At 36.6% G+C, this 20,049-nt stretch overlaps 1 protein-coding gene across 1 annotated transcript in view; it reads right to left on the bottom strand.

Annotated features, from left to right (window-relative positions):
• Window positions 1-396: 396 nt before the first annotated feature.
• FGF7 (fibroblast growth factor 7) overlaps window positions 397-20,049 on the bottom strand; it is a 58,273-nt gene continuing 38,620 nt past the window's right edge. The window contains exons 2-3 of the mRNA XM_004611784.3: window positions 3,374-3,477; window positions 397-1,522 (exon numbers count right to left, since the gene is read on the bottom strand). Of these exons, the coding sequence (XP_004611841.1) occupies window positions 1,328-1,522; window positions 3,374-3,477 (299 nt within the window). The 3' untranslated portion in view covers window positions 397-1,327. The remainder of the gene's footprint in view (window positions 1,523-3,373; window positions 3,478-20,049) is intronic.

Genomic DNA, 20,049 nt, shown 5'->3' with positions numbered 1-20,049 from the left:
TTAGAAAAGCTAATCAGAGCATATTTTTAAAATATGCATTGTAGTCCAACATATTCTAATTTTAAAATCCTATCAGTCCTTTTATCTGCTGTGATTTCACTTATATGATTCTATTTCATTGACATGTATACACGGTAAAACATAGTTCATATTTTCATATTATTCCCCGTGAGACATCTATTGAAGAGTTGCTGTAGGCTGTCATTTTTGTCTGCCAGCCAAGTGCTGTGTACCAGACTGGTATTGGTCACAAAGGGGAGGGGAAGCTTGCAATTGAGACAGGCAGTTTTGTTATTGCCTGGCTTTAGAAGTAAAAGCATATGAAACAGATACAGCTTAAGATGTTGTTTTTCTTTATAAATAACATAAACTTAAATAACAAAACAGAAGTTCATATACAACTTAAAATAGAGTTTAATGCTGTAACCACAGTAAAGAAGCATGATTATTTGTGGGAAGAACATTGTTAAAAGCCATATCCTGGATATGAATTATACAAAAGATAGATTATGTTATTCAAAAAAAACACACAAAGATTTCTGAATTTTACCTTTAGGAATCATAAAATGTTTTCTTGTGTCAAGTGAGATGAAGTACAGAATTATCATTATTATTGCTGTTTTATATACAAGATTCTTTAAAAAAAAAACACCCTTTTAGCAATATCCTTTCAATTAGAGCAGCACTAAAATTTTCTTCCTGTTGATAGGTACACATTCTAATTCTTTACTTTTGTGAAACTACCTATTTGATTTAATTCCATAGTGAATTTTGAAAATAGTCCCTTTTTCTGAATAGATTTTAAGAGAATAATAATTTTTCACTAGAAAGCATTTCAAATACTGCTCATCTTCCATAGTTAACTTTGGCTTGATTGTTTGACAAATCATTCCAGCAGCCTCTAGGTCTGACATATCTTATAAAACATCATCTGAATTATTATTAATATTATTATAGCAGCCATTTTATAAGCAGATAGGAATATTTAAATAATCATCAGATAATTGAATCTAACATACTCTTAAGGGTAAATTAATTTAAGAAAAAACATTACTATTACTAACACCATGATTGTACAACCAGTTTTACAATTTTTTACAACTTTTAGTTACTAAATCTGATTGTTGTGTATATTTTTCAAATCTTTCTTTAATGCAGTCTCTTAAAATAAACATAAATGCGCAAGTCCAGCTTGATCAGTTTTTCAGTAGTTTTCCAGCCTTTCTTGGTTACTTTTTAAAAATAGAAAAGAAAAGAAAAAAAGAAAGAAAACAGTCCACTTAAGAAATCTCCCTGCTGGAACTGGTTTCTTAGGTACCATATATGATTAGGTTATTGCCATAGGAAGAAAGTGGGCTGTTTTTTGTTCTTTCTTGGTTTTCTTCCCTTTTACAGGAAACCCCTTTTGATTTAAGGCAACAAACATCTCTCCTCCACCGTGTGTCCATTTAGCTGATGCATACGTGTTGTAATGGTTTTCCAGAATTAATTCTTTGAAGTTGCAATCCTCGTTGCATTCTTTCTGTTAAAACAAACAACAAGGTTCAAACCACATGTTCAAACCACTCATTCCGTAATTTGGTATAATTCACAAAATCTCTTTGTCTCCCTCAACTTAAGAACATACCTCACCACTCTTCTTAATTCACTACTACACTTCTTACTGTTATGATGAAAAATTTATACATAAATTATAATTTATGCATCCAATGAATCATTCATTCATTTATTCTGTTAAACATATATACTAGTTTGGTTTGGGAGCCAGAACCAACTGTGCTCAGGTCTTACTCCTGGCTCTGCTCTCAGGTATCACACCTGGAAGAGCTCAGGGGGGCCATATGCAGTATTGGGGATCCAACCCAGACCAGTTGCATGCAAGGCAAGTGCCTTGAACACTGTGCTGTCTTTCTGGCCGGTAGTTAAACCGTATGTTATTTTATTACTGATTGAGATTCTGTGGCTCACAGTATTGTTAATAATGCTATTTCATGCACATAATTCCAACATAACACCCATCACCACAGTGTTCCCACCCCCAAGGACCTCAACACCTAAACCTACATTTTGATTACCGTATTCAGGTGCTGGACTGTGATGATACAAAGAATGTCAATTATACCTTATTGTACCAAAACAGTAACAATAAGTCTCACAATGAGAGACGTTACTGGTGCCCACTCGAGCAAATCGATGAGCAACAGGATGACAGTGATACAGTGACAGTACTAAAATAAACCGTTACATATCTTATGTTATAATAAAGTGGTGATATTGGGAATGATCACAGTTTAAATCCATGATTGTGAAATTATGTTGATAAACAAATGTATTAATTTTTCCCCTGGGAAATTTTGTCAAAGTCAACAGTGTCAAATCTGATGGACTTTAACAAAATGTTTCATTGCTGACAGATGCAAATTTTAAATTTAAGTATCTAAAATGCACATGAAATTTCAGGGCTGGAAAAATCTTTAGTGGTCCATTAATCCAACTCATTTTACAGATGATAAAATGGGAGTTAATAGAATTTAAGCAATATTTCCAAGGTCACATAGAAAACATTTTCTTAATACTTAAATATAAAGTATTCTAATAAAATAATTATATCAATGTAAAAAATTAATCCCATTTTTACTTTTTTCTTTTGCTTTTTTTTTGCTTTTTTTTTGGGTAACCCCCAGCGATGCTCAGGGGTTACTCCTGGCTTTGCAGTCAGCAATTACTCCTGGCGTGCTTGGGGGACCATATGGGATGCTGGGGATTGAACCCGGGTCGGCCGCGTGCAAGGCAAACGCCCTACCCGCTGTGCTATCACTCCGGCCCCTCCCATTTTTACTTTTAAGAAATATATTTTACCCAAATGTCCAACAACAGATATTTGGCTAAAGAAGCTGTGATATATATTCACAATGAAATACTACATAGCTATAAGAAAAGATAATATCTTGCAGTTTGCTGCGACCTAGATGGAACTGAAGAGTGTCACGTTAAGTGAAATGAATCAGAGGGAGAAGAACATATACAAGATGATCTCTCATCTATGATATGTGAATAAGCAAAACAAAGGACTAGACAATAATGAACTGAGGACACAGTGGCCTTTGATTGCAAAATAGAACTTACCAAGTAGGAGAGAAAGGAGAAAGAAGAATAAGGAAAAGGTAGGATAGAGGTGATGCGAGGACAAAGTTGGAGATTCTGGGGGACTTTTTGGTGGTGGTGAAGACACAAGTAACAGTGCTCATCAAAAATAAATATTAGCACTATTGTAATGTTACTAAACTACAGTAGAAACATTTTTAGAACAATGACATTATGTTTTAACAAAATGAATTTGTAAAGTTAAGTCTAAGCTATCAGTTTTGAATACCTTTGCATAGAGTTTTCCATCCTTGTTCATTGCAAGGTAGTATTCGCTTTCCACTCCCTTGATTGCCACAATTCCAACTGCCACTGTCCTGATTTCCATAATATCTGCAAGGAATCACAGAAGTGACGGTTATTTAATCAGTGTTGCATGTTATCCGAAAATGAAAATTCTTATTTCTTTTATAGATGGAAATTTGTGAGATCATTAATGAGATTTTTTACTTAATCTGAGAACTCCTGACCCATACCACAAACAATGAGTAGTTTGTTTGTTTATTATTTGTGAATGTGTGTATGTGTATGGCCTGTCTTCCTCCCTCCCTCCCTCCCTCCCTCCCTCCCTTCCTTCCTTCCTTCCTCCCTTCCTTCTTCCCTCCCTCCCTCCCTCCCTCCCTTCCTTCCTCCCTTCCTTCTTCCCTCCCTCCCTCCCTCCCTCCCTTCCTTCCTCCCTTGCTCCCTTCCTCCCTCCCTCCATCCATCCCTCCCTCCCTCCCTCCCTCCCTCCCTCCCTCCCTCCCTCCCTTCCCTGCTCCCTTCCTCCCTCCCTCCATCCCTCCATCCCTCCCTCCCTCCCTCCTTCCTTCCTTCCTTCCTTCCTTCCTTCCTTCCTTCCTTCTTTCCTTCCTTCCTCCCTCCCTCCTTCCCTCCTTCCTTCCTTCCTTCCTTCCTTCCTTCTTTCCTTCCTTCCTCCCTCCCTCCTTCCCTCCTTCCTTCCTTCCTTGCTTCCTTCTTTCCTTCCTCCCTCCCTCCCTCCCTCCCTCCCTCCCTCCCTTCTTTCCTTCCTTCCTTCCTTCCTTACTTTTTTTTTAATTGAATCAGTGAGATACACAGTTACAAAGTTTTTCAGGGCTATGTTTCAGTCATGCAATGTTCCAGCACCCTTCCCTTCACCAGTGTACATTTTCCCACCACCAATGTCCCTGGTCCAATGTTCCTGACTTTCCTTCCACCACCCCTCATCCTGTCTGCCTCTATTGAAGACACTTGTCTTTTTTCTCTCTCACTCTCTCGCTCTCTTTCTCTTTCGTTCCTTTTGGGCATTATGAGTTGCAATACAGGTAAGTAATTCTTCTTAAATAAGGAAAGTATAAAGTGTTGAGTTTGTTATTTTGTATTCTTTGGGGAGGGAACTTTAATAACTTTTATTTAAGTAATATTACAATATTTTGTAATTTTGAAGTATACATCATCAACTTGGTCTTTTATTTTGTAGGAAAATATCTGAATTCAAAGAAGCAGTTACAAATTTCCATTTTTATTCCCTAGAATTACATTTCTAACTTACTGTATTAATAACAACAGATAATATTTATTGCATTTATATCACATGTTATAGATTATTCCAGCATTCATATATCAACTCCTTAATTTATCACCACAGACTCTGAGGCTTTTGTTATCCCTCAATAAATTACAAAATTCAGGCTCAGAGAAATTAAGTAATTTGCCCAATTCTCACAGCTTATGTCATTTGAATCCAGAGAATCTGATTCTTAATCAGTTCATAATACTGTGAACACAAATAATAAGCTAACATATTTACACTTTTATTTAAAATTTATGTAAAGATATTGCTAAAAGAATATCTCTTGAATATGTTACACTGAATAAAATTTTGAATTTAGGCAATTTAAATAATAGTAAACGACATTCAAATAAGGTATTTAACTTGAAAGAGTTAAATATTTTAAGCTGATAGTGAATTTTTGATACATAAGAAAATATATTATAACCAGTCTATGAATTCAGTTCATATAATAGTGATGCTTTCATATCTTCCAAATTTTTTAATCTCTGTTGAAATTTTTGACAAAACATAATTACCACAAATAATGTTAATATACTGTTCAATTATGTCTTTTTTCTTAAGCATTACATTTTAATAATTTATACCATATATAGCAAAATATCAATTGAAAACACCATGTTGAATTAAGAGGTTAGTGAGCCTTTTATGAGATTTCTAATAATTATACTCTTAACATGAAGTTACCCCCTTCTCTTGTCTATGAGATATTCTCTCTTCTATGCCCAACACAATGCAAAAAACAAACAAATAAAAATAATCCAAGTTAAATTGCCTCCATAAATCTAGTCTCCAAAGAGTGTTTTCTAAAATATTCATTTAATTACAGGAAAACCTAATGTTTTATAGCTCTATACTTTCATTTAATCCTAACATTTATTTTTTTATTACAGTTTTACTATATGCAAAATAAATTGTTACTCACTTCATTTGGGTTTATGTAGCTTAGCTAATAATAATCATCTGTTTCACACATGTGGTACCTATAGAAGCTATTTCCCCAGTATATTATGCTTAGTGCTAGTCAAATCTCATCCAGATGAGAGTTCCATAGCTGTTTGTTTGGAAACTAAAATCAATAAACAAAACAGGAATGTTTCTTCATAGAACAACTGTCCACAAAATATATAACAAAATATGTATCATAATATATGAAATGATAATTATTGATAATCATGGTCTGTGAACACAGGTGCTTTAAAATTCATTCAGGATATGTCTATTTTGTCTAAACCCTTTTCCACCTCTGAACCCTCTTCCGTCCTTGCCCACTGTGGTTTCTGTTTGTTTACTTTTTTTGTTTTAGAGAGCCATACACAGCAGTGCTCAGGGCTTACTCTTGGCTTTGTCTCAGGAATCATTCCTGGTGGGATTCAGAAGACCTGGGGTGCCTGAGATAAAACTGTGCGTCAGCAGAATGTAAAGCAAGCCCTTTACCTACTGTACTATCTTTCTGGCCCCTGCCACTGTGTTTTCATTGCACCCTGACTTTCTTTTCTTTTCTTTTCTTTTTCTTTTCTTTTCTTTTCTTTTCTTTTCTTTTCTTTTCTTTTCTTTTCTTTTCTTTACTTTTCTTTTCCTTTCTTTTCTTTTCTTTTTATTTTATTGAATCACCATGAGATAGTTACAAGCTTTCATTTTTGGGTTACGATCTCACAATGATCAAACACCCATCCCTCCACCAGTGCACATTCTCACCACCAATATCCCGGGTATACCCCCCCTTTCCCACCCTCCCCCTTCCTCCATGGCAGACAATATTCCCCATACTCTCTCTCTACTTTTGGGCATTATGGCTTGTAACACAGACACTGAGAGGCCATCATGTTTGGTGGCTGACTTTCAGAGTAAATGATGAATATTGTTGATTTTTTCAACTCTACCACTACTTGAGCCGCATCACCAAATCCTTTATATTTTTAATAATACACTTAACAAGAGGACAAAGTGCCTGAAAGATACCTTACCAAAGAAGTTAACTTTTAAAGATTCTATCTTTAATTTGGTTGAGGGGAGATTTGAAGATGTCAGGGTTCCTGATTCAATAACATGCTGAATTTCTTTTGCACTAACATTTTGATCTAATAAAGATTGCTTGGCAAAGCTTTAGATAGTATTGGTCGAATTAATACACTACCAAACCTGAGTTTCTAGAGCTGTCTATAATCACAGACTGTCAGTTCCAGCTAGTATCCTCTCCTTTATTGAAGAAAACCAAAGAATGAAAAAACTAAAGTTACCACTCCTTTATTCATGTGCAATGTGGATAATAATGTACAAACAGACCTACAAAGATTAATTCTATGTAAACTCACAATTTTTCCCCAAAACAAGAAACCATAGATGTACTCAGAAAATGTCATATAAAAATATATAACATATCTATATTAGCTATAAAAATAACTGAATATTTGTGTTTCTTCCACAGTTTTTTTCTTTTGCCTTGTGTAAAATGGTTATACATATAAGAGTTAATTTGTTCTCAGATATATATATGGCATATTTACATGGTTGTATTAAATTGTTAACTTAAAGATTATTTGTAGAATGATCATATTGTTGAAAAGTATTTTAAAACATATTAAGAAGATTTTTCCCATTTTGGAGAAGGCCAAGTTCTCTCTTGAATACACCCTTCTGTCTTTTCTCAGCCCTCACACTTCTATAAGTAAATTTATTTAAGTAAAATGCTGTGTTTCAATAAAGCAAAAAAAAAGGAACTAGATCACTATCAAACATCGTACACTAATTTTAATTCAAAATGGATTTAGGGGCCAGCGGGATAGTACAGTGGGTAGGGTGTTTGCTTGCATGCGGCCAAACTGGGTTCAATCCCAGAATCCGGTGTGGTCCCCCAACACTTCCCAGAGTGATTCTTGAGTGCAGAACCAGGAGTAACCCCTGAGCATTGCCAGGTGTGACCAAAAAAAGCAAAAAAAAAATCGATTTAAACCTGTACATAATGCCCCAAACCATAATAAACACATGAATAAAATATAAATGATACAAACTTGGACCACAAAGATGTATTTGAAAAATCAATAGGGAAAAAAACAAATGCATTAAATAAAGTACATAGAGTTTGATCCCCAGCATCTCATATGGTCTCCCAAGCACTGCCAGGAGTAATTCCTGAGTGCAGAGCTAGGAGTAACTCCTGAGCATCACTGGCTGTGACTCAAAAAGCAAAAAATAAAGCATATAGGAATATAGAAAATTTTTAAGTTTTAACACAGAAAAACTACCAAAACAAATGTCACTTGACAATTGGGAGAATATATTTGCATGTTAATATGTGATAAGGGGTTGATATCCAAATTCAACTTAACAGGAACAAAAAAAAAATGCAATAGAAGAAATAGGCAAAAACCTCAATAGACACTTCTCCAATGAAGGCATACACATTACCTGTAGGTATATGAAATTAAACATGTAAATTAACTTATTATCAAGGAAACTCAAATCAAAACCACAATGAGATATCACCTAATACCTGTGTTAATGACCTATATATCTAAAAGATTGGAAGCAACTAATGTTTCAGAGGATGAGAAGAAAATGAGACTCTTAATTGTTTGTGGGCAGTCTCAATAGGAAATGATATTGAGAATACTTAAAAGGGCAAAAATAAAAATGCTATATGATTCAGTAGTTATACCACCTTATAAGCATTTACTCAAAATATATGAAAATAATCATTTGAATATTATGAATAGCCCAGCAAGCTACCAAGAGTATCCCGCCCGCATGGGCAGAGCCTGGAAAGCTACCCATGGTGTAGTCAATATGCCAAAAACAGTAACGATAGGTCTCATTCCCCTGACCCTGAAAGAGCCTCCAATCATTGGGAAAAACGAGTAAGTAGAGTCTGCTAAAATCTCAGGACTGGGAGGAATAGAGACATTACTGGTGCCCACTGGAGTAAATCAATGAACAACAGGATGACAGTGATACAGTGAATCATTTGAAAATATAAACACTTCTGTTTCTAAATGCTTATTTGTAAGAACCTAAACATGAGATAACCAAAATAACAGAATAATAGAATGAAGAAGCATTGGATATTGGAGGGATTTTTTTTGTTTGTTTGTTTGTTTTTGGGTCACACCTGGCAATGCACAGGGGTTACTCCTGGCTCATGCACTCAAGAATTACTCCTGGCGGTGCTCAGGGCATCATATGGGATGCTGGGAATTGAACCTAGATCAGCTCCTGCAAGGCAAACGCCCTACCCATTGTGCTATTACTCTAGCCCCGTAGGGATTTTTTAACTATAGGATTAAAAGCTTTGTTTAAGGAAGATTAATTGGACATAAATGACTGAAGCTATGTAAACACAGTTTTCAAGCTGCTGTTATTCATAGATGTTCATGATGACCATAATGGGAAATTATGGTCAATTGTTACTTTTACATAAGTCAATAAATGAAAGTTTTACATATGTTTTGCTTAAATTTCTGATTCAGGAAAAATCAGTATTATAATGGATGTGGACAAAGCTTCATAGACTCCTCAATCACTTTTAGATTACTGTAGAGACTATCAAGACCAAAAGATGTTTGAAAACATCTTTTCTAAATTCTATTTATATTGGTCTATTGGTATCTTCATATTTTTAGATGGTCTATCTTTAGAAATTTTACATAACTGTCTCTATATATAGATTTATAAATAGAAATGTCATGGCATATGAATGCAGTAATGCTTAATATGTTCCAAAATGTCTGGAAAATTTTATAATAACATTTAAAAATACCAGCTTGCATGCTAAATAATGTAACTAAATAACAAGCTATATAAAACTTTCATGTTTGGTCAGCTTGGTTGCTAGTTTATTGTTAGTATGTCTTTAATTAAAAGTGATTTGAAAACATTATTTATACAACTGATTTTTATACACCGACACAATTACAATGATATCAAGGAATTTTTCTAAGTACTGTCATTTTTGCATATTTATTTGTTATTAATAAATGTGAGAGTTATATTCAGTTCTAATGTCCAGTATTATGTAGCCTTTTCTCATCTACTTCAAGCATTGAACACCCAGAACTAGCGAGTAACTCTGTGGTAAAGCACTTGCCTTGCACGTGATTCCTCGCACTGAAAATTCCTGCCACACAAAACTCCCCAAGTATTGCATTCTGTGCTTTTTAATACCCATTTGAAACTTACATGTTTTTATCCTGGCACTTTTCTCATGGGGTTCACTGGGACAGAATCTCTCTGAGTATCTGAATTAGGAATGTATCTGTCATCCCGTTGCTCATCGATTTGTTCGAGCGGGCACCAGTAACGTCTCTCATTGTGTTACTATTTTTGACATATCCAATACGCAGGGGTAGCTAGCAAGGCTCTGCCGCGGGCTTGATACTCTCAGTAGCTTGCCGGGCTCTCCGAGAGGGGCGGAGGAATCAAACTCTGGTTGGCCGAGTGAAAGGCAAACGCCTAACCGCTGTGCTATCGCTCCAGCCCCAGGAATGTATCTATATTCCTAAATTGTCAAACTCAAGATTACACTATCGTATGTCATTTGTTCATTCATACATTCATCAAATGCAGGTATTTCTTCTTAATTTTCTGAGCAGAAGCTATTACTGATTTCCAGACTGCTTTGTTCCCATAGAAATTTGACTTTTAGCAGGCCATGCAAAGTAAGCATTACATCTCCCACTCTCATTTGCACCTTATTGTGACGAGTTCTAGTTGATGTTAAGTAGGTGAAGTATATGGCAAATCCCAGGAATATTCCATAAGAATATTAAGCCATCAAGTAGCTCTTTGCATACACTTTTTCTTCCTTTATTCTGTCTCCTTTCTTGAATGTGGGTACTCCCTTATATTATAAAAACCAAGTTATTTTACAGTGAACTTAATGGAACCTAGAAATCTCAATTGTATTTGTGGAACAAATTCATCACTTCTCCAAATACTTATTGATAAAGATAAACTATTTTAAGTCACATCTAATTTCAATGCATACCTAATCCTCATTTTTTGTTAGGTGCATTTTTCATAAAATAGACATAAACCCAGAAGCCCATTTTGGAGAAGTTATTCTAAGCCACCAACCAGAATATCCTATTTTCAACTCTTGTTAATAGTCCAGTGTTTATATTCAGGGACTTTATTTTCTTACTTCCAAAATCATGAGATTAAACTAAAAGAAGAAATTAAATCTCTGTGCCTTTATATACTTTATTTTCTTATTCAGAATGACAGTGTCACTAGAGTTTATCTGTTTCTTTGAATACTATCATTTATTCCCACATACCTAAGGATTTAGTTACCTTGAATCTTAATATGCACATGTTGGAAATATCCCAATGCTCCTAGTATGCTGGGTGAGACCTGCGTTCAATTGCTTCCCAGCCAAGGAATAATCTGAAATCTGCTACCACTTCTGAATGTTCCTCAAACATGACATGCTGTGGCAAATCTAAAATCTATCAGAAGAACAGATTCGTTCTTCTTGGTTAGAATGTCATAACTTTTCACTGGTGAAGAAAACTATTTTGGGGCACTGAACTATTGTCAAAACTCTGTATATATATTCTCTTTCTCTTCTATATCAGCTCATTACATTTCATTATCAATTATGCTGAATATTAATGATAATTTGGATCCCCTAGCCTCTTCAGACTTTTTTCTTTTTGACTTTAGTTCTTCATGTTTTTTCCCATTTTGACATCCTTCTCAAAGTGTTTTTAGCTCCTAAAAAAAATTGCTTACCTCGTCTAACAAACATTGAATGAAATATCTTAAGTTTTTTTATCTTTCACATTTAAAAATAACAGTTTATATTTATATCACGTGTGATTTTTTTACCATCTTATACACAAGGACAAGCATAACAAATACATCCCAAATCATTCCAAATGCTTCCATTGATGTTTTTACATCCTGGAATTTCTTCTTGCAAGCTGTGAGTTTCTGGACTATAAATTTTAATTTTGGAGGGATATCTTTGTCCTTCCCTTTGTTATTGTTCTAGGAAGTGAATCAAAATACTGAAATAATCACCTTAAAGTCAAGCCTAAATCCTTTCACTCAATATGATAGAATGCAAATATTTGATATGTACTTGATAGCAATGATTTACACTATTTCCACCATATTTATGCATCCTCTTGCACTGTTTATTTTTTAACTTCTAGCCCCAGTATATGATGATGCTAAGGCAAAAGAATAAAGAAATTGGAAAAGTCAAAAATTATTTCAAATCTAACTTTGACAATGGGTATATGAGAGGAATATGCATTTTTTTACTGAAATAGGAGTGACAAAATATTTTACTTTTTAATGCCTCTTTATGAGCTTTATGATATGGCAATTTTCTATGCAGTGTCTCTAAATTTGGCAAAAGCAGATCCACAGCAAACTTTTAGCTTGCTGGATGTGTAAGATTAATAGATCACTTATTAGCAACAGAAAGTATTTTTTTCATACTATTAAATCCTTTTAGAATATCTACTTTTAAAATGTGGTGATCAGGGGCTAGAGCGATTGTATAGCAGATAAGGCAGTTGCCTAGGACACAGCCAACCCTTACTCAGTCCTTGGCATCCCATATGGTCCCCTGAGCACTGCCAGGAGTAATTCCTGGATTCAGAGCCAAAAGTAACCCCTGAGCATTATCAGGTATGGCCGCAAAACAAAAATAAGTAAATTATTAAATAAAATATGGTGAACAGGGGCCAGAGAGATAGTATAAAATAATTATGATTTATGGTTTGCATGCAGCCGAGTTTAGTTTTGTTCCCCACACTTCACCAGGTGTGACCCTAGAGACCCCCAAGCACCATCAGAGTGGCCCTGGTAAACCTCAACAGCTGCATCTTTGGAGATTCACATTTAAGCACCAGCCAGATTGGTAAGGATCACCAGGAGGCGCCCCCCTGGCCTCTTCTACACTGTTTAGGAGACCTCACCCTGGGTAACCGTGTTAGTATTTTTAATTATTTCCTATTCAGTCTTCACTCAGTTCTCTTTTTTCTTTTTTTTTTTCTCTTTGCTTTTTGGGTCATACCGGCTATGCACAGGGGTTATTACTGGCTCTGCGCTCAGGGATTACTCCTGGTGGTGCTCAGGGGACCATATGGGATGCTGGGAATTGAACCCAGGTTAGCCACGTGCAAGGCAAAAGCCCTAAGTGCTGTGCTATCACTCCAGCCTCTTCACTCAATTTTCTTAATGCTTCCAGTCAAGGCATCATGAGAAATATTCTCACACATGCTACCCTACTTCTGCTTCTGCTTCTGCTTTTATCTTCAGTCACACCCTAGAACTTAATCATTTTTTATGCTCTGATAATTCTTTGATCTTCAAAAGAACGGAGGAACCATAATGCCCCAGTTTGACTCTGATTGTTATGTAGGACTTAAATTTTACTAGCAGAAATTATATTAAGACTTGTATTAAAGCATAATTGTTATTTCTATCTAATATCTTTTGCTGGATGAGCCTCACATATGAAAGAATGGGCAGAGGAACCCAGGTGTGGACCCAGGGACCTGGGGCCAAGATCTCCAAGGCCAAGATCTCCAAGGATCAGGACTGGGCCTCTTCCACCCAGATTGCCCATTTTCCAGTAGCTAGGCGGTCACACCCAGAAACTGCTCCCAACCATGTAATCCCATCAACATCCAACATCCAGAGACTAATACCAAGCTCCCAGAACAGAGTGACGCAGAGTCTCTTTCCCCCGAGCCTGGCTGTTTTCACTGGGGCCCCTCAGAGAAGGTGGGGTGAGTTTTCCTCCCTGCCCTGAGCAGAGACCTGGCAGTTGAAGACCTCCAAAACCCAGCCACAGCCATGCTCAAGGCCACTCTCCACACATTTGGATGAGCCTCACACATGAAGGAACAGGCGGAGGAACCCAGGTGTGCGGGATCTGGGGCTGAGATCTCCAAGGCTGCGTGAATCAGGACTGGGCCTCTTCCACCCACATTCCCCATTTTCCAGTAGCTGGGCGGTCACACCCAGAAACTGCCCCCAGCGCCATGTCATCCCATCAACAGCCAATATCCAGAGACTATAAAACCAAGCTCCCGAAAAGATGTGGCCACGAGACATCTGATAGCCTAGTTCTCCCTCTTGGAGAACCTGGCAAGCTATCTAGAGTTTACTGCCCACACGGGGGGAGAGCCTGGCAAGCTGTTCATGGCATATGCATATGCCAAATACAGTAACAATGATGGGTCTCATTCCCCTGACCCTGAAGAGCCTCTAATAGGGCACCATTGGGAAGGACAAGCAAAGAGAGGCTGCTAAAATCTCAGGGCTAGGATGAATGGCGACATTACTGGTCCTGCTCGAGCAAATCGATGATCAACGGGATGACAGTGATACAGTGATACAGTGATCTTTTGCTGGTGATTCTGCTGGGACCATTAAACTTATTCATTGTTCTGAGAACATGAGAATTCTTTGATGTGAATAAAATTGCTTATTACCATTTAAAATTAGTTCTCTATTTGAGATGCTTCTTATTAAGATTTCCTATAGTTATAAACTATGGAAAAATTATTGCTATGTTATTTTAGTTGTAACTGCTTTTCAATTACATTATTATTACTGTACACTTTTAAAGGCATGTATTAGTTGTGACCAAGAAATTAGTAATTAATATGAGCATATTAAAAAGTGACACTAAAATTGTTAAATTAGGTCCTCTATTATGTCTAGAAAAATCAAGTTATTTAAGTAGTTTATTAAATGCTCGGTAACATCTAATAACTTAATATGTAAGTCACTGTTTTGGCCTTGAAAAGAAGGCCTTTTCTACTTTCTCTTCTGTTTGTATGAGAAAGAAAATAAAATTTATTTTATTTAAAGTCAAATTATTTGTTAGTCTGAGGCTTTAGAATGAACTAAAGCAATGCTTACAGATAACTCTGTAAGCATTTATGAGAGTTGAATAGAAAATACTCTGATGATTAACTAATTCCAAAGTCCCCACTCCTCAAGTAGAAATATAATTACATTTTATTTTAAGAATGTTGTGTGTGGTACTCAGTGAAATGAATGCTTGTATGTCTACTAATAGGAAAATTGTTCTTTAAAGATATATGATTTTTTTCGCTGTCATGAATAGTGATGCAATTAACATAGGAATGCACTATGTCTTTTATTGGAGGAGGTGGAGGGGCAGTGCTCAGATCTTATTTCTTATTCTGTACTTAAGGATCAATTCTGGTGTTACTGGGGGACCATATGTGGTACTGGAATAAAACCCAGGAAGTGTCTTAGCTGCTCTGTTCTCTCTCTCCAGTCCAGTATGTACGTTTGAAAGCAGAGTAACGACCCTCACATCAAGCAATTTAGAAAGATTGCTTCGAAGAAGGTTAATAACTCATGTACTATCTTAAGTTTGTTCAGTTTTAGATTTATTTTTAAAATGGTTTATGAGCCATTATTTTCTTGTAAACAATTTATATATGGGTATTTTACCATGAGGATTGATGAAAATATCATAAGATATTTTGAACACTTAAGAACATGTAGCAGTCAATGTTTTATTTCAGGGTGTCAAATTCAAACATAAACAAATGACCTTCAGAAATGTATGCCTATTATTAAAATTTAACTTTCCTAAAAGCTATACTGAAACAAACAGAAAACACCAAATCAGTAGAAATAAATCTGCTTTGTGGACATATGCTGTACCCCAATTGACTTTGCTGACCAGGAAAATGCTTCTGTGTTTGAGTTTGGAAAGGAGTAAGTTCACTTTCCCCATATATCTTTATTCTTTCACTTGAACTTTATTTGTAAGGGGTGACACAAGGGACTTTGTGAAAGTAGTAACTTCCTAACAGGGTCCTTACTTTACCATGAATCCTGGAGCCCACTACTGGAAGATAACATAATTGATAGATGGTGTTGGCGATGTTAGTCTATGGATTCTTTTTGCAGAAATTGTGCCCATAACTGTAGGATGACAGCTTTCAAACAGATCTTTTGAAGGTGCTGAAAAAAAATCTGAAAACTAATGAAGACAATAAGAAATGCAAATAGGTAAATTTTTACCAAAACTCAGAAATTATCATTTCCATCAAAACATCAGGAAATGCAAAATAGTATCAATGTTTGCAAAACTGTATATTTGAAATATAACTAAAGTATTCTGCAAGACAATCTCTTCCATGCCATTATCACCATTAAGCAATAAATTATTAACAGTGTTTACAATCCTATGTTCATTCTAGCAAAATTTAAATGGCTTGCCAGATTAAATTAAAGGAACTGGGTCATTATATCATGGAGGCAGGGGGAGGGTGGGAAAGGGGGGTTATACCTGGGATATTGGTGGTGGGGAATGTGCACTGGTGAAGGGATGGGTGTTTGATCATTGTGAGATTGTAACCCAAACATGAAAGCTTGTAACTATCTCATGATGATTCAATAAAATTAAAAAAAAAAAAGAACTGGGTCAGGTCCAGAGAGATATTACAGGAGTTGAGATATTTGCCTTGCTCATGCTCCAGAGACATACAAAAGAATTCCTGAACTGAGCAGCTCGCTGCAGAGATTTTCCAGACCCTAAGTATCTAAAATTTTAGAACTCCAGGAGCACGTTGCTGCTCTCCAGCCATACAACATCTTATGCTATTCGTAATAAGCAATACAAAACAGAATATGGGGGAGATTGCCTGCCATAGTAGCAGGAGGAGGGGTGGGATGGGAGGGATACTGGGGACCTTAGTGGTGGAAGATGTGCACTGGTGGAGGGTTGGGTGACCAATCATTGTATGGCTGAAACTCAAAAAGGAAAGCTTTGTAACTATATCTCATGGCAATTAAATAATAATAATTTTTAAAATAGATATTTGCCTTGCATGCAGCCGATCCACATGGTCCTCTGAGCACTGTCAGGAGAGATCTCTAGCAGAGACAGGAGTAGCCCCTGAGCACTGCTGGGTGTGACCCAGCCCCACCCAAAATAATTGTGTCATTCTTTCAGGGATTAACTTTTTTCAATTGAAGTAACATAGCATTGTACTATTACATAAGTTTTAATATATATATTATTAAGATTACCAGCTATATATGCTACATTATTATTCAGCAATATAATTTTTAAATATTATAACATCTTTAGAAAGTATATCATATTGAACCAGATAGATAGTACAGTGCTAAGGGTACTGGCCTTGCATGCAACCTACTCAATTTCAATGCCCAGCACCCCATATGTTCCCTTGAGCCTACCATGAGTGATCCTTGAGCACAGAACAAGGAGTAGGCCCTATACAATGCTGGGTGTGGCCCCCAACCCAGAAAAAAAGAGAAGTATATCAGTTTGTGGTACAATCATGGCAAATTTTGTGTGTGAGAATTTGTTACAAAAGCCTCTTTTAGCACATTCTGATCTATACCAAAATTAGAAGCAAAATATTTGATTGTGTAACAAATAGGAAGATAGGAGTGGCATGTTACTGAAGAATGCCATAAGAACGGTGTTGCTCTGACTATACAGACTAAATTTTTCAACCAATGTACCAACCTCCTTCTCATTTTTGGCCTTTCTGGAACCCAGAGAAGTCTGGATTTTTCCATTGGGCCAGGAAAACGAGCATGTTCTTTATTCAGAGGAAATACCCCTTGTCTGTGATTATAAAGTTTTATTTAGGATTGGTTGTTCGTGGTGGACCTTAAAAATGTTAATTTTAGGGGGCCGGAGCGATAGCACAGCAGGTAGGGCGTTTGCCTTGCACGCGGCCAACCCTGGTTCGATCCCCGGCATCCCATATGGTCCCCCAAGCACTGCCATGAGCAATTCCTGAGTGCAAAGCCAGGAGTAACCCCTGAGCATCACTGAGTGTGACCCAAAAAGCAAAAAAAAAAAATGTTAATTTTACTATGGTTTAATAATGGCTCCAGGGGCTGGAGCGATAGCACAGTGGGTAGGGTGTTTGCCTTGCACACAGCAGCCCTGGGTTCGATTCCCAGCATCCCATATGATCTCCCGAGTGATTCCTGAGTGCATGAGCCAGGAGTAAACCCTGTGCATCACCGGATGTTACCCCAAAAGAGAAAAAAATAATGGCTCCAAAATCATTAGAATAGTATATAGCTACCAAAACCTCAGAATATGTAAGAAAAACATTAGAGTTTTGAGGAACTTCCCAAGTGGTGCTAAGAACCTCTGAGGGCACTCAGAGGTTATACATAGCACTGTGCGAGCCCAAGGGTGAGTTGCTGCTCGGGTATTTCACTTATGCTTATGCCACACCCACTTATGCTTATGCCACACCCACTTATGCTTGGGCTTGTCTGAGCTCCAATATCTCCCAATCCTGCAAACATCAAACGTTTATGTGCGTATAAAGTATCTCTTTTTATCACCTAGAAAAAGTCTTCTGTTTTCTAGCTTCCCCAAAGCATCTTCAGTAGTAAACTAGGGGATTGGATTCATTACAGGGGGTTAGAGATAGGTTCAAAATACAATTATATGTTACTCCCCAAAGCATATACAGATTTAATGCAGTCCCTATCAAGATACCCATGACATTTAAAAAATAAATAGACAAAACACTCCTGAATTTCTTATGGAACAATAAATCCCCACTAATAGCTAAAGCAATCCTTGGGGAAAAGATGGGTGGCCTCATCTTCCCCAACTTCAAACTGTACTACAAAGTGGTAGTAATTAAAGCAGCATGGTATTGGGCTAGAAACAGACCTACAGACCAATGGAACAAAATTGAATATTCTGTCACAGACTCTCAAATATATAACCACTAAATCTTTGACAAAGGAGCAAGAAATGTGAAGTGGAACAAGGAAAGCCTCTTCAACAAGTGATACTGGAAAAACTGGATAGCTACCTGCAAAAAAATGAACTCTGACCTCTGTTGTTAGGCATAAAAGTCATATCAAAGTGGATTAGAGACTTCAATACCATACATGAATCCATAAGGTACACAGAGGAAAATGTAGGCAGAACCCTCCATGACATTGAAGCTAAAAGCATCTTTAAGGATGAAATACCTCTGACCAAGCAAGTGGAAACAAACATAAACAAATAGGACTACATCAAACAAAGAAGCTTCTGCACTTCAAAAGAAATAGTGAACAAAATACAAAGAAAGCCCACAGAATGGGAAAGAATATTTACCCAATACCCATCTGATAAGGGGTTAATATCCAGGATATACAAGACACTAGTAGAATTGTACAAGAAAAAAACTTCCAATCCCATCAAAAACTGGAGATAAAAATGGAGAGATGAACAGAAGCTTCCCCCCCAAAAAATACAAATGGTCAAAAGGCACATGAAAAAATGCTCTACATCGCTAGTCATCAGGGAGATGTAAATCAAAGCAACAATGAGATATTTCACACCACAGACACTGGCACACATTCAAAAGAACAAAAGCAACCAGTGTTGGTGTGGATGTTGGAAAAAGGGATGCTCTTTCACTGTTGGTGGGAATGCCAACTGGTTCAACCTTTCTGGAAAACAATGGACAGACCTTCAAAAACTAGAAATTGAGTTTCCATATGACATCGCGATATATTCTGGGAATATATCCTGAGGGTGCAAAAAAACAGTAGAAATGACATCTGTTATGTGCCAAAAGTAGATAATGGACCAAATATAATGACCTCTCAGTGTCTGTGTTGCAAGCCATAATACCCAAAAGTAGAGAGAGAGTCTGGGGAATATTGTCTGCCATGGAGGTATGGGGAGGGTATACCCGGGACATTGGTGGTGGAGAATGTGCACTGGTGGAAGGATGGGTGTTTGATCATTGTATGATTGAAACTCAAACATGAAACCTATGTAACTATCTCATGGTAATTCAATAATAAAAAATTTTAAAATATAATTATACCTGGGAGTGATAACACATAGACATAAGCTCATAAAAGTATCCTTCTGAAAGCAGAATTTTATTGGGCTGTAAGGGAATGAGCACAAAGGCCCAAGAATGAAACTGAAGGGGGAAACATATAAAAGAAAGAAGTTAGAGAAACTTTCATTAGCATTTTGCTTACAGCTAACTCTAGAAATCAAGATGGCTTATGTCTTCAGCTAATTCAGAGACTCAGACTTCAGCTAATTTGGACTCAGTTTTGAGTCCAAATTACAGATCTTCTTCATCATTTTATTGAAATCTTAATAAGTCCTGTGGCTTTCTGGTGCAAGAATAATGTAATAGTTCCTCTTTCCCCCTTTTTTTGGTTGCATTTAAATATTTTTCCACCAGGTAGTATGCCTAAACACTGTGTTTCCAAATTCATCCTGAAGTGTAATCCACATTGAAAGATCAAACATGATCTAAAGCCAATCTGACTGATTTCTGTCTTGGGAAACTTTTGGATTTATATTCTTTGCTGGCAGTCTTTCCAGTAAGTCCTGA

Source organism: Sorex araneus, chromosome 3 (assembly GCF_027595985.1).
Source record: "Sorex araneus isolate mSorAra2 chromosome 3, mSorAra2.pri, whole genome shotgun sequence".
NCBI lineage: Eukaryota > Metazoa > Chordata > Mammalia > Eulipotyphla > Soricidae > Sorex > Sorex araneus.
This window is presented reverse-complemented; position numbering and strand designations above follow the sequence as displayed.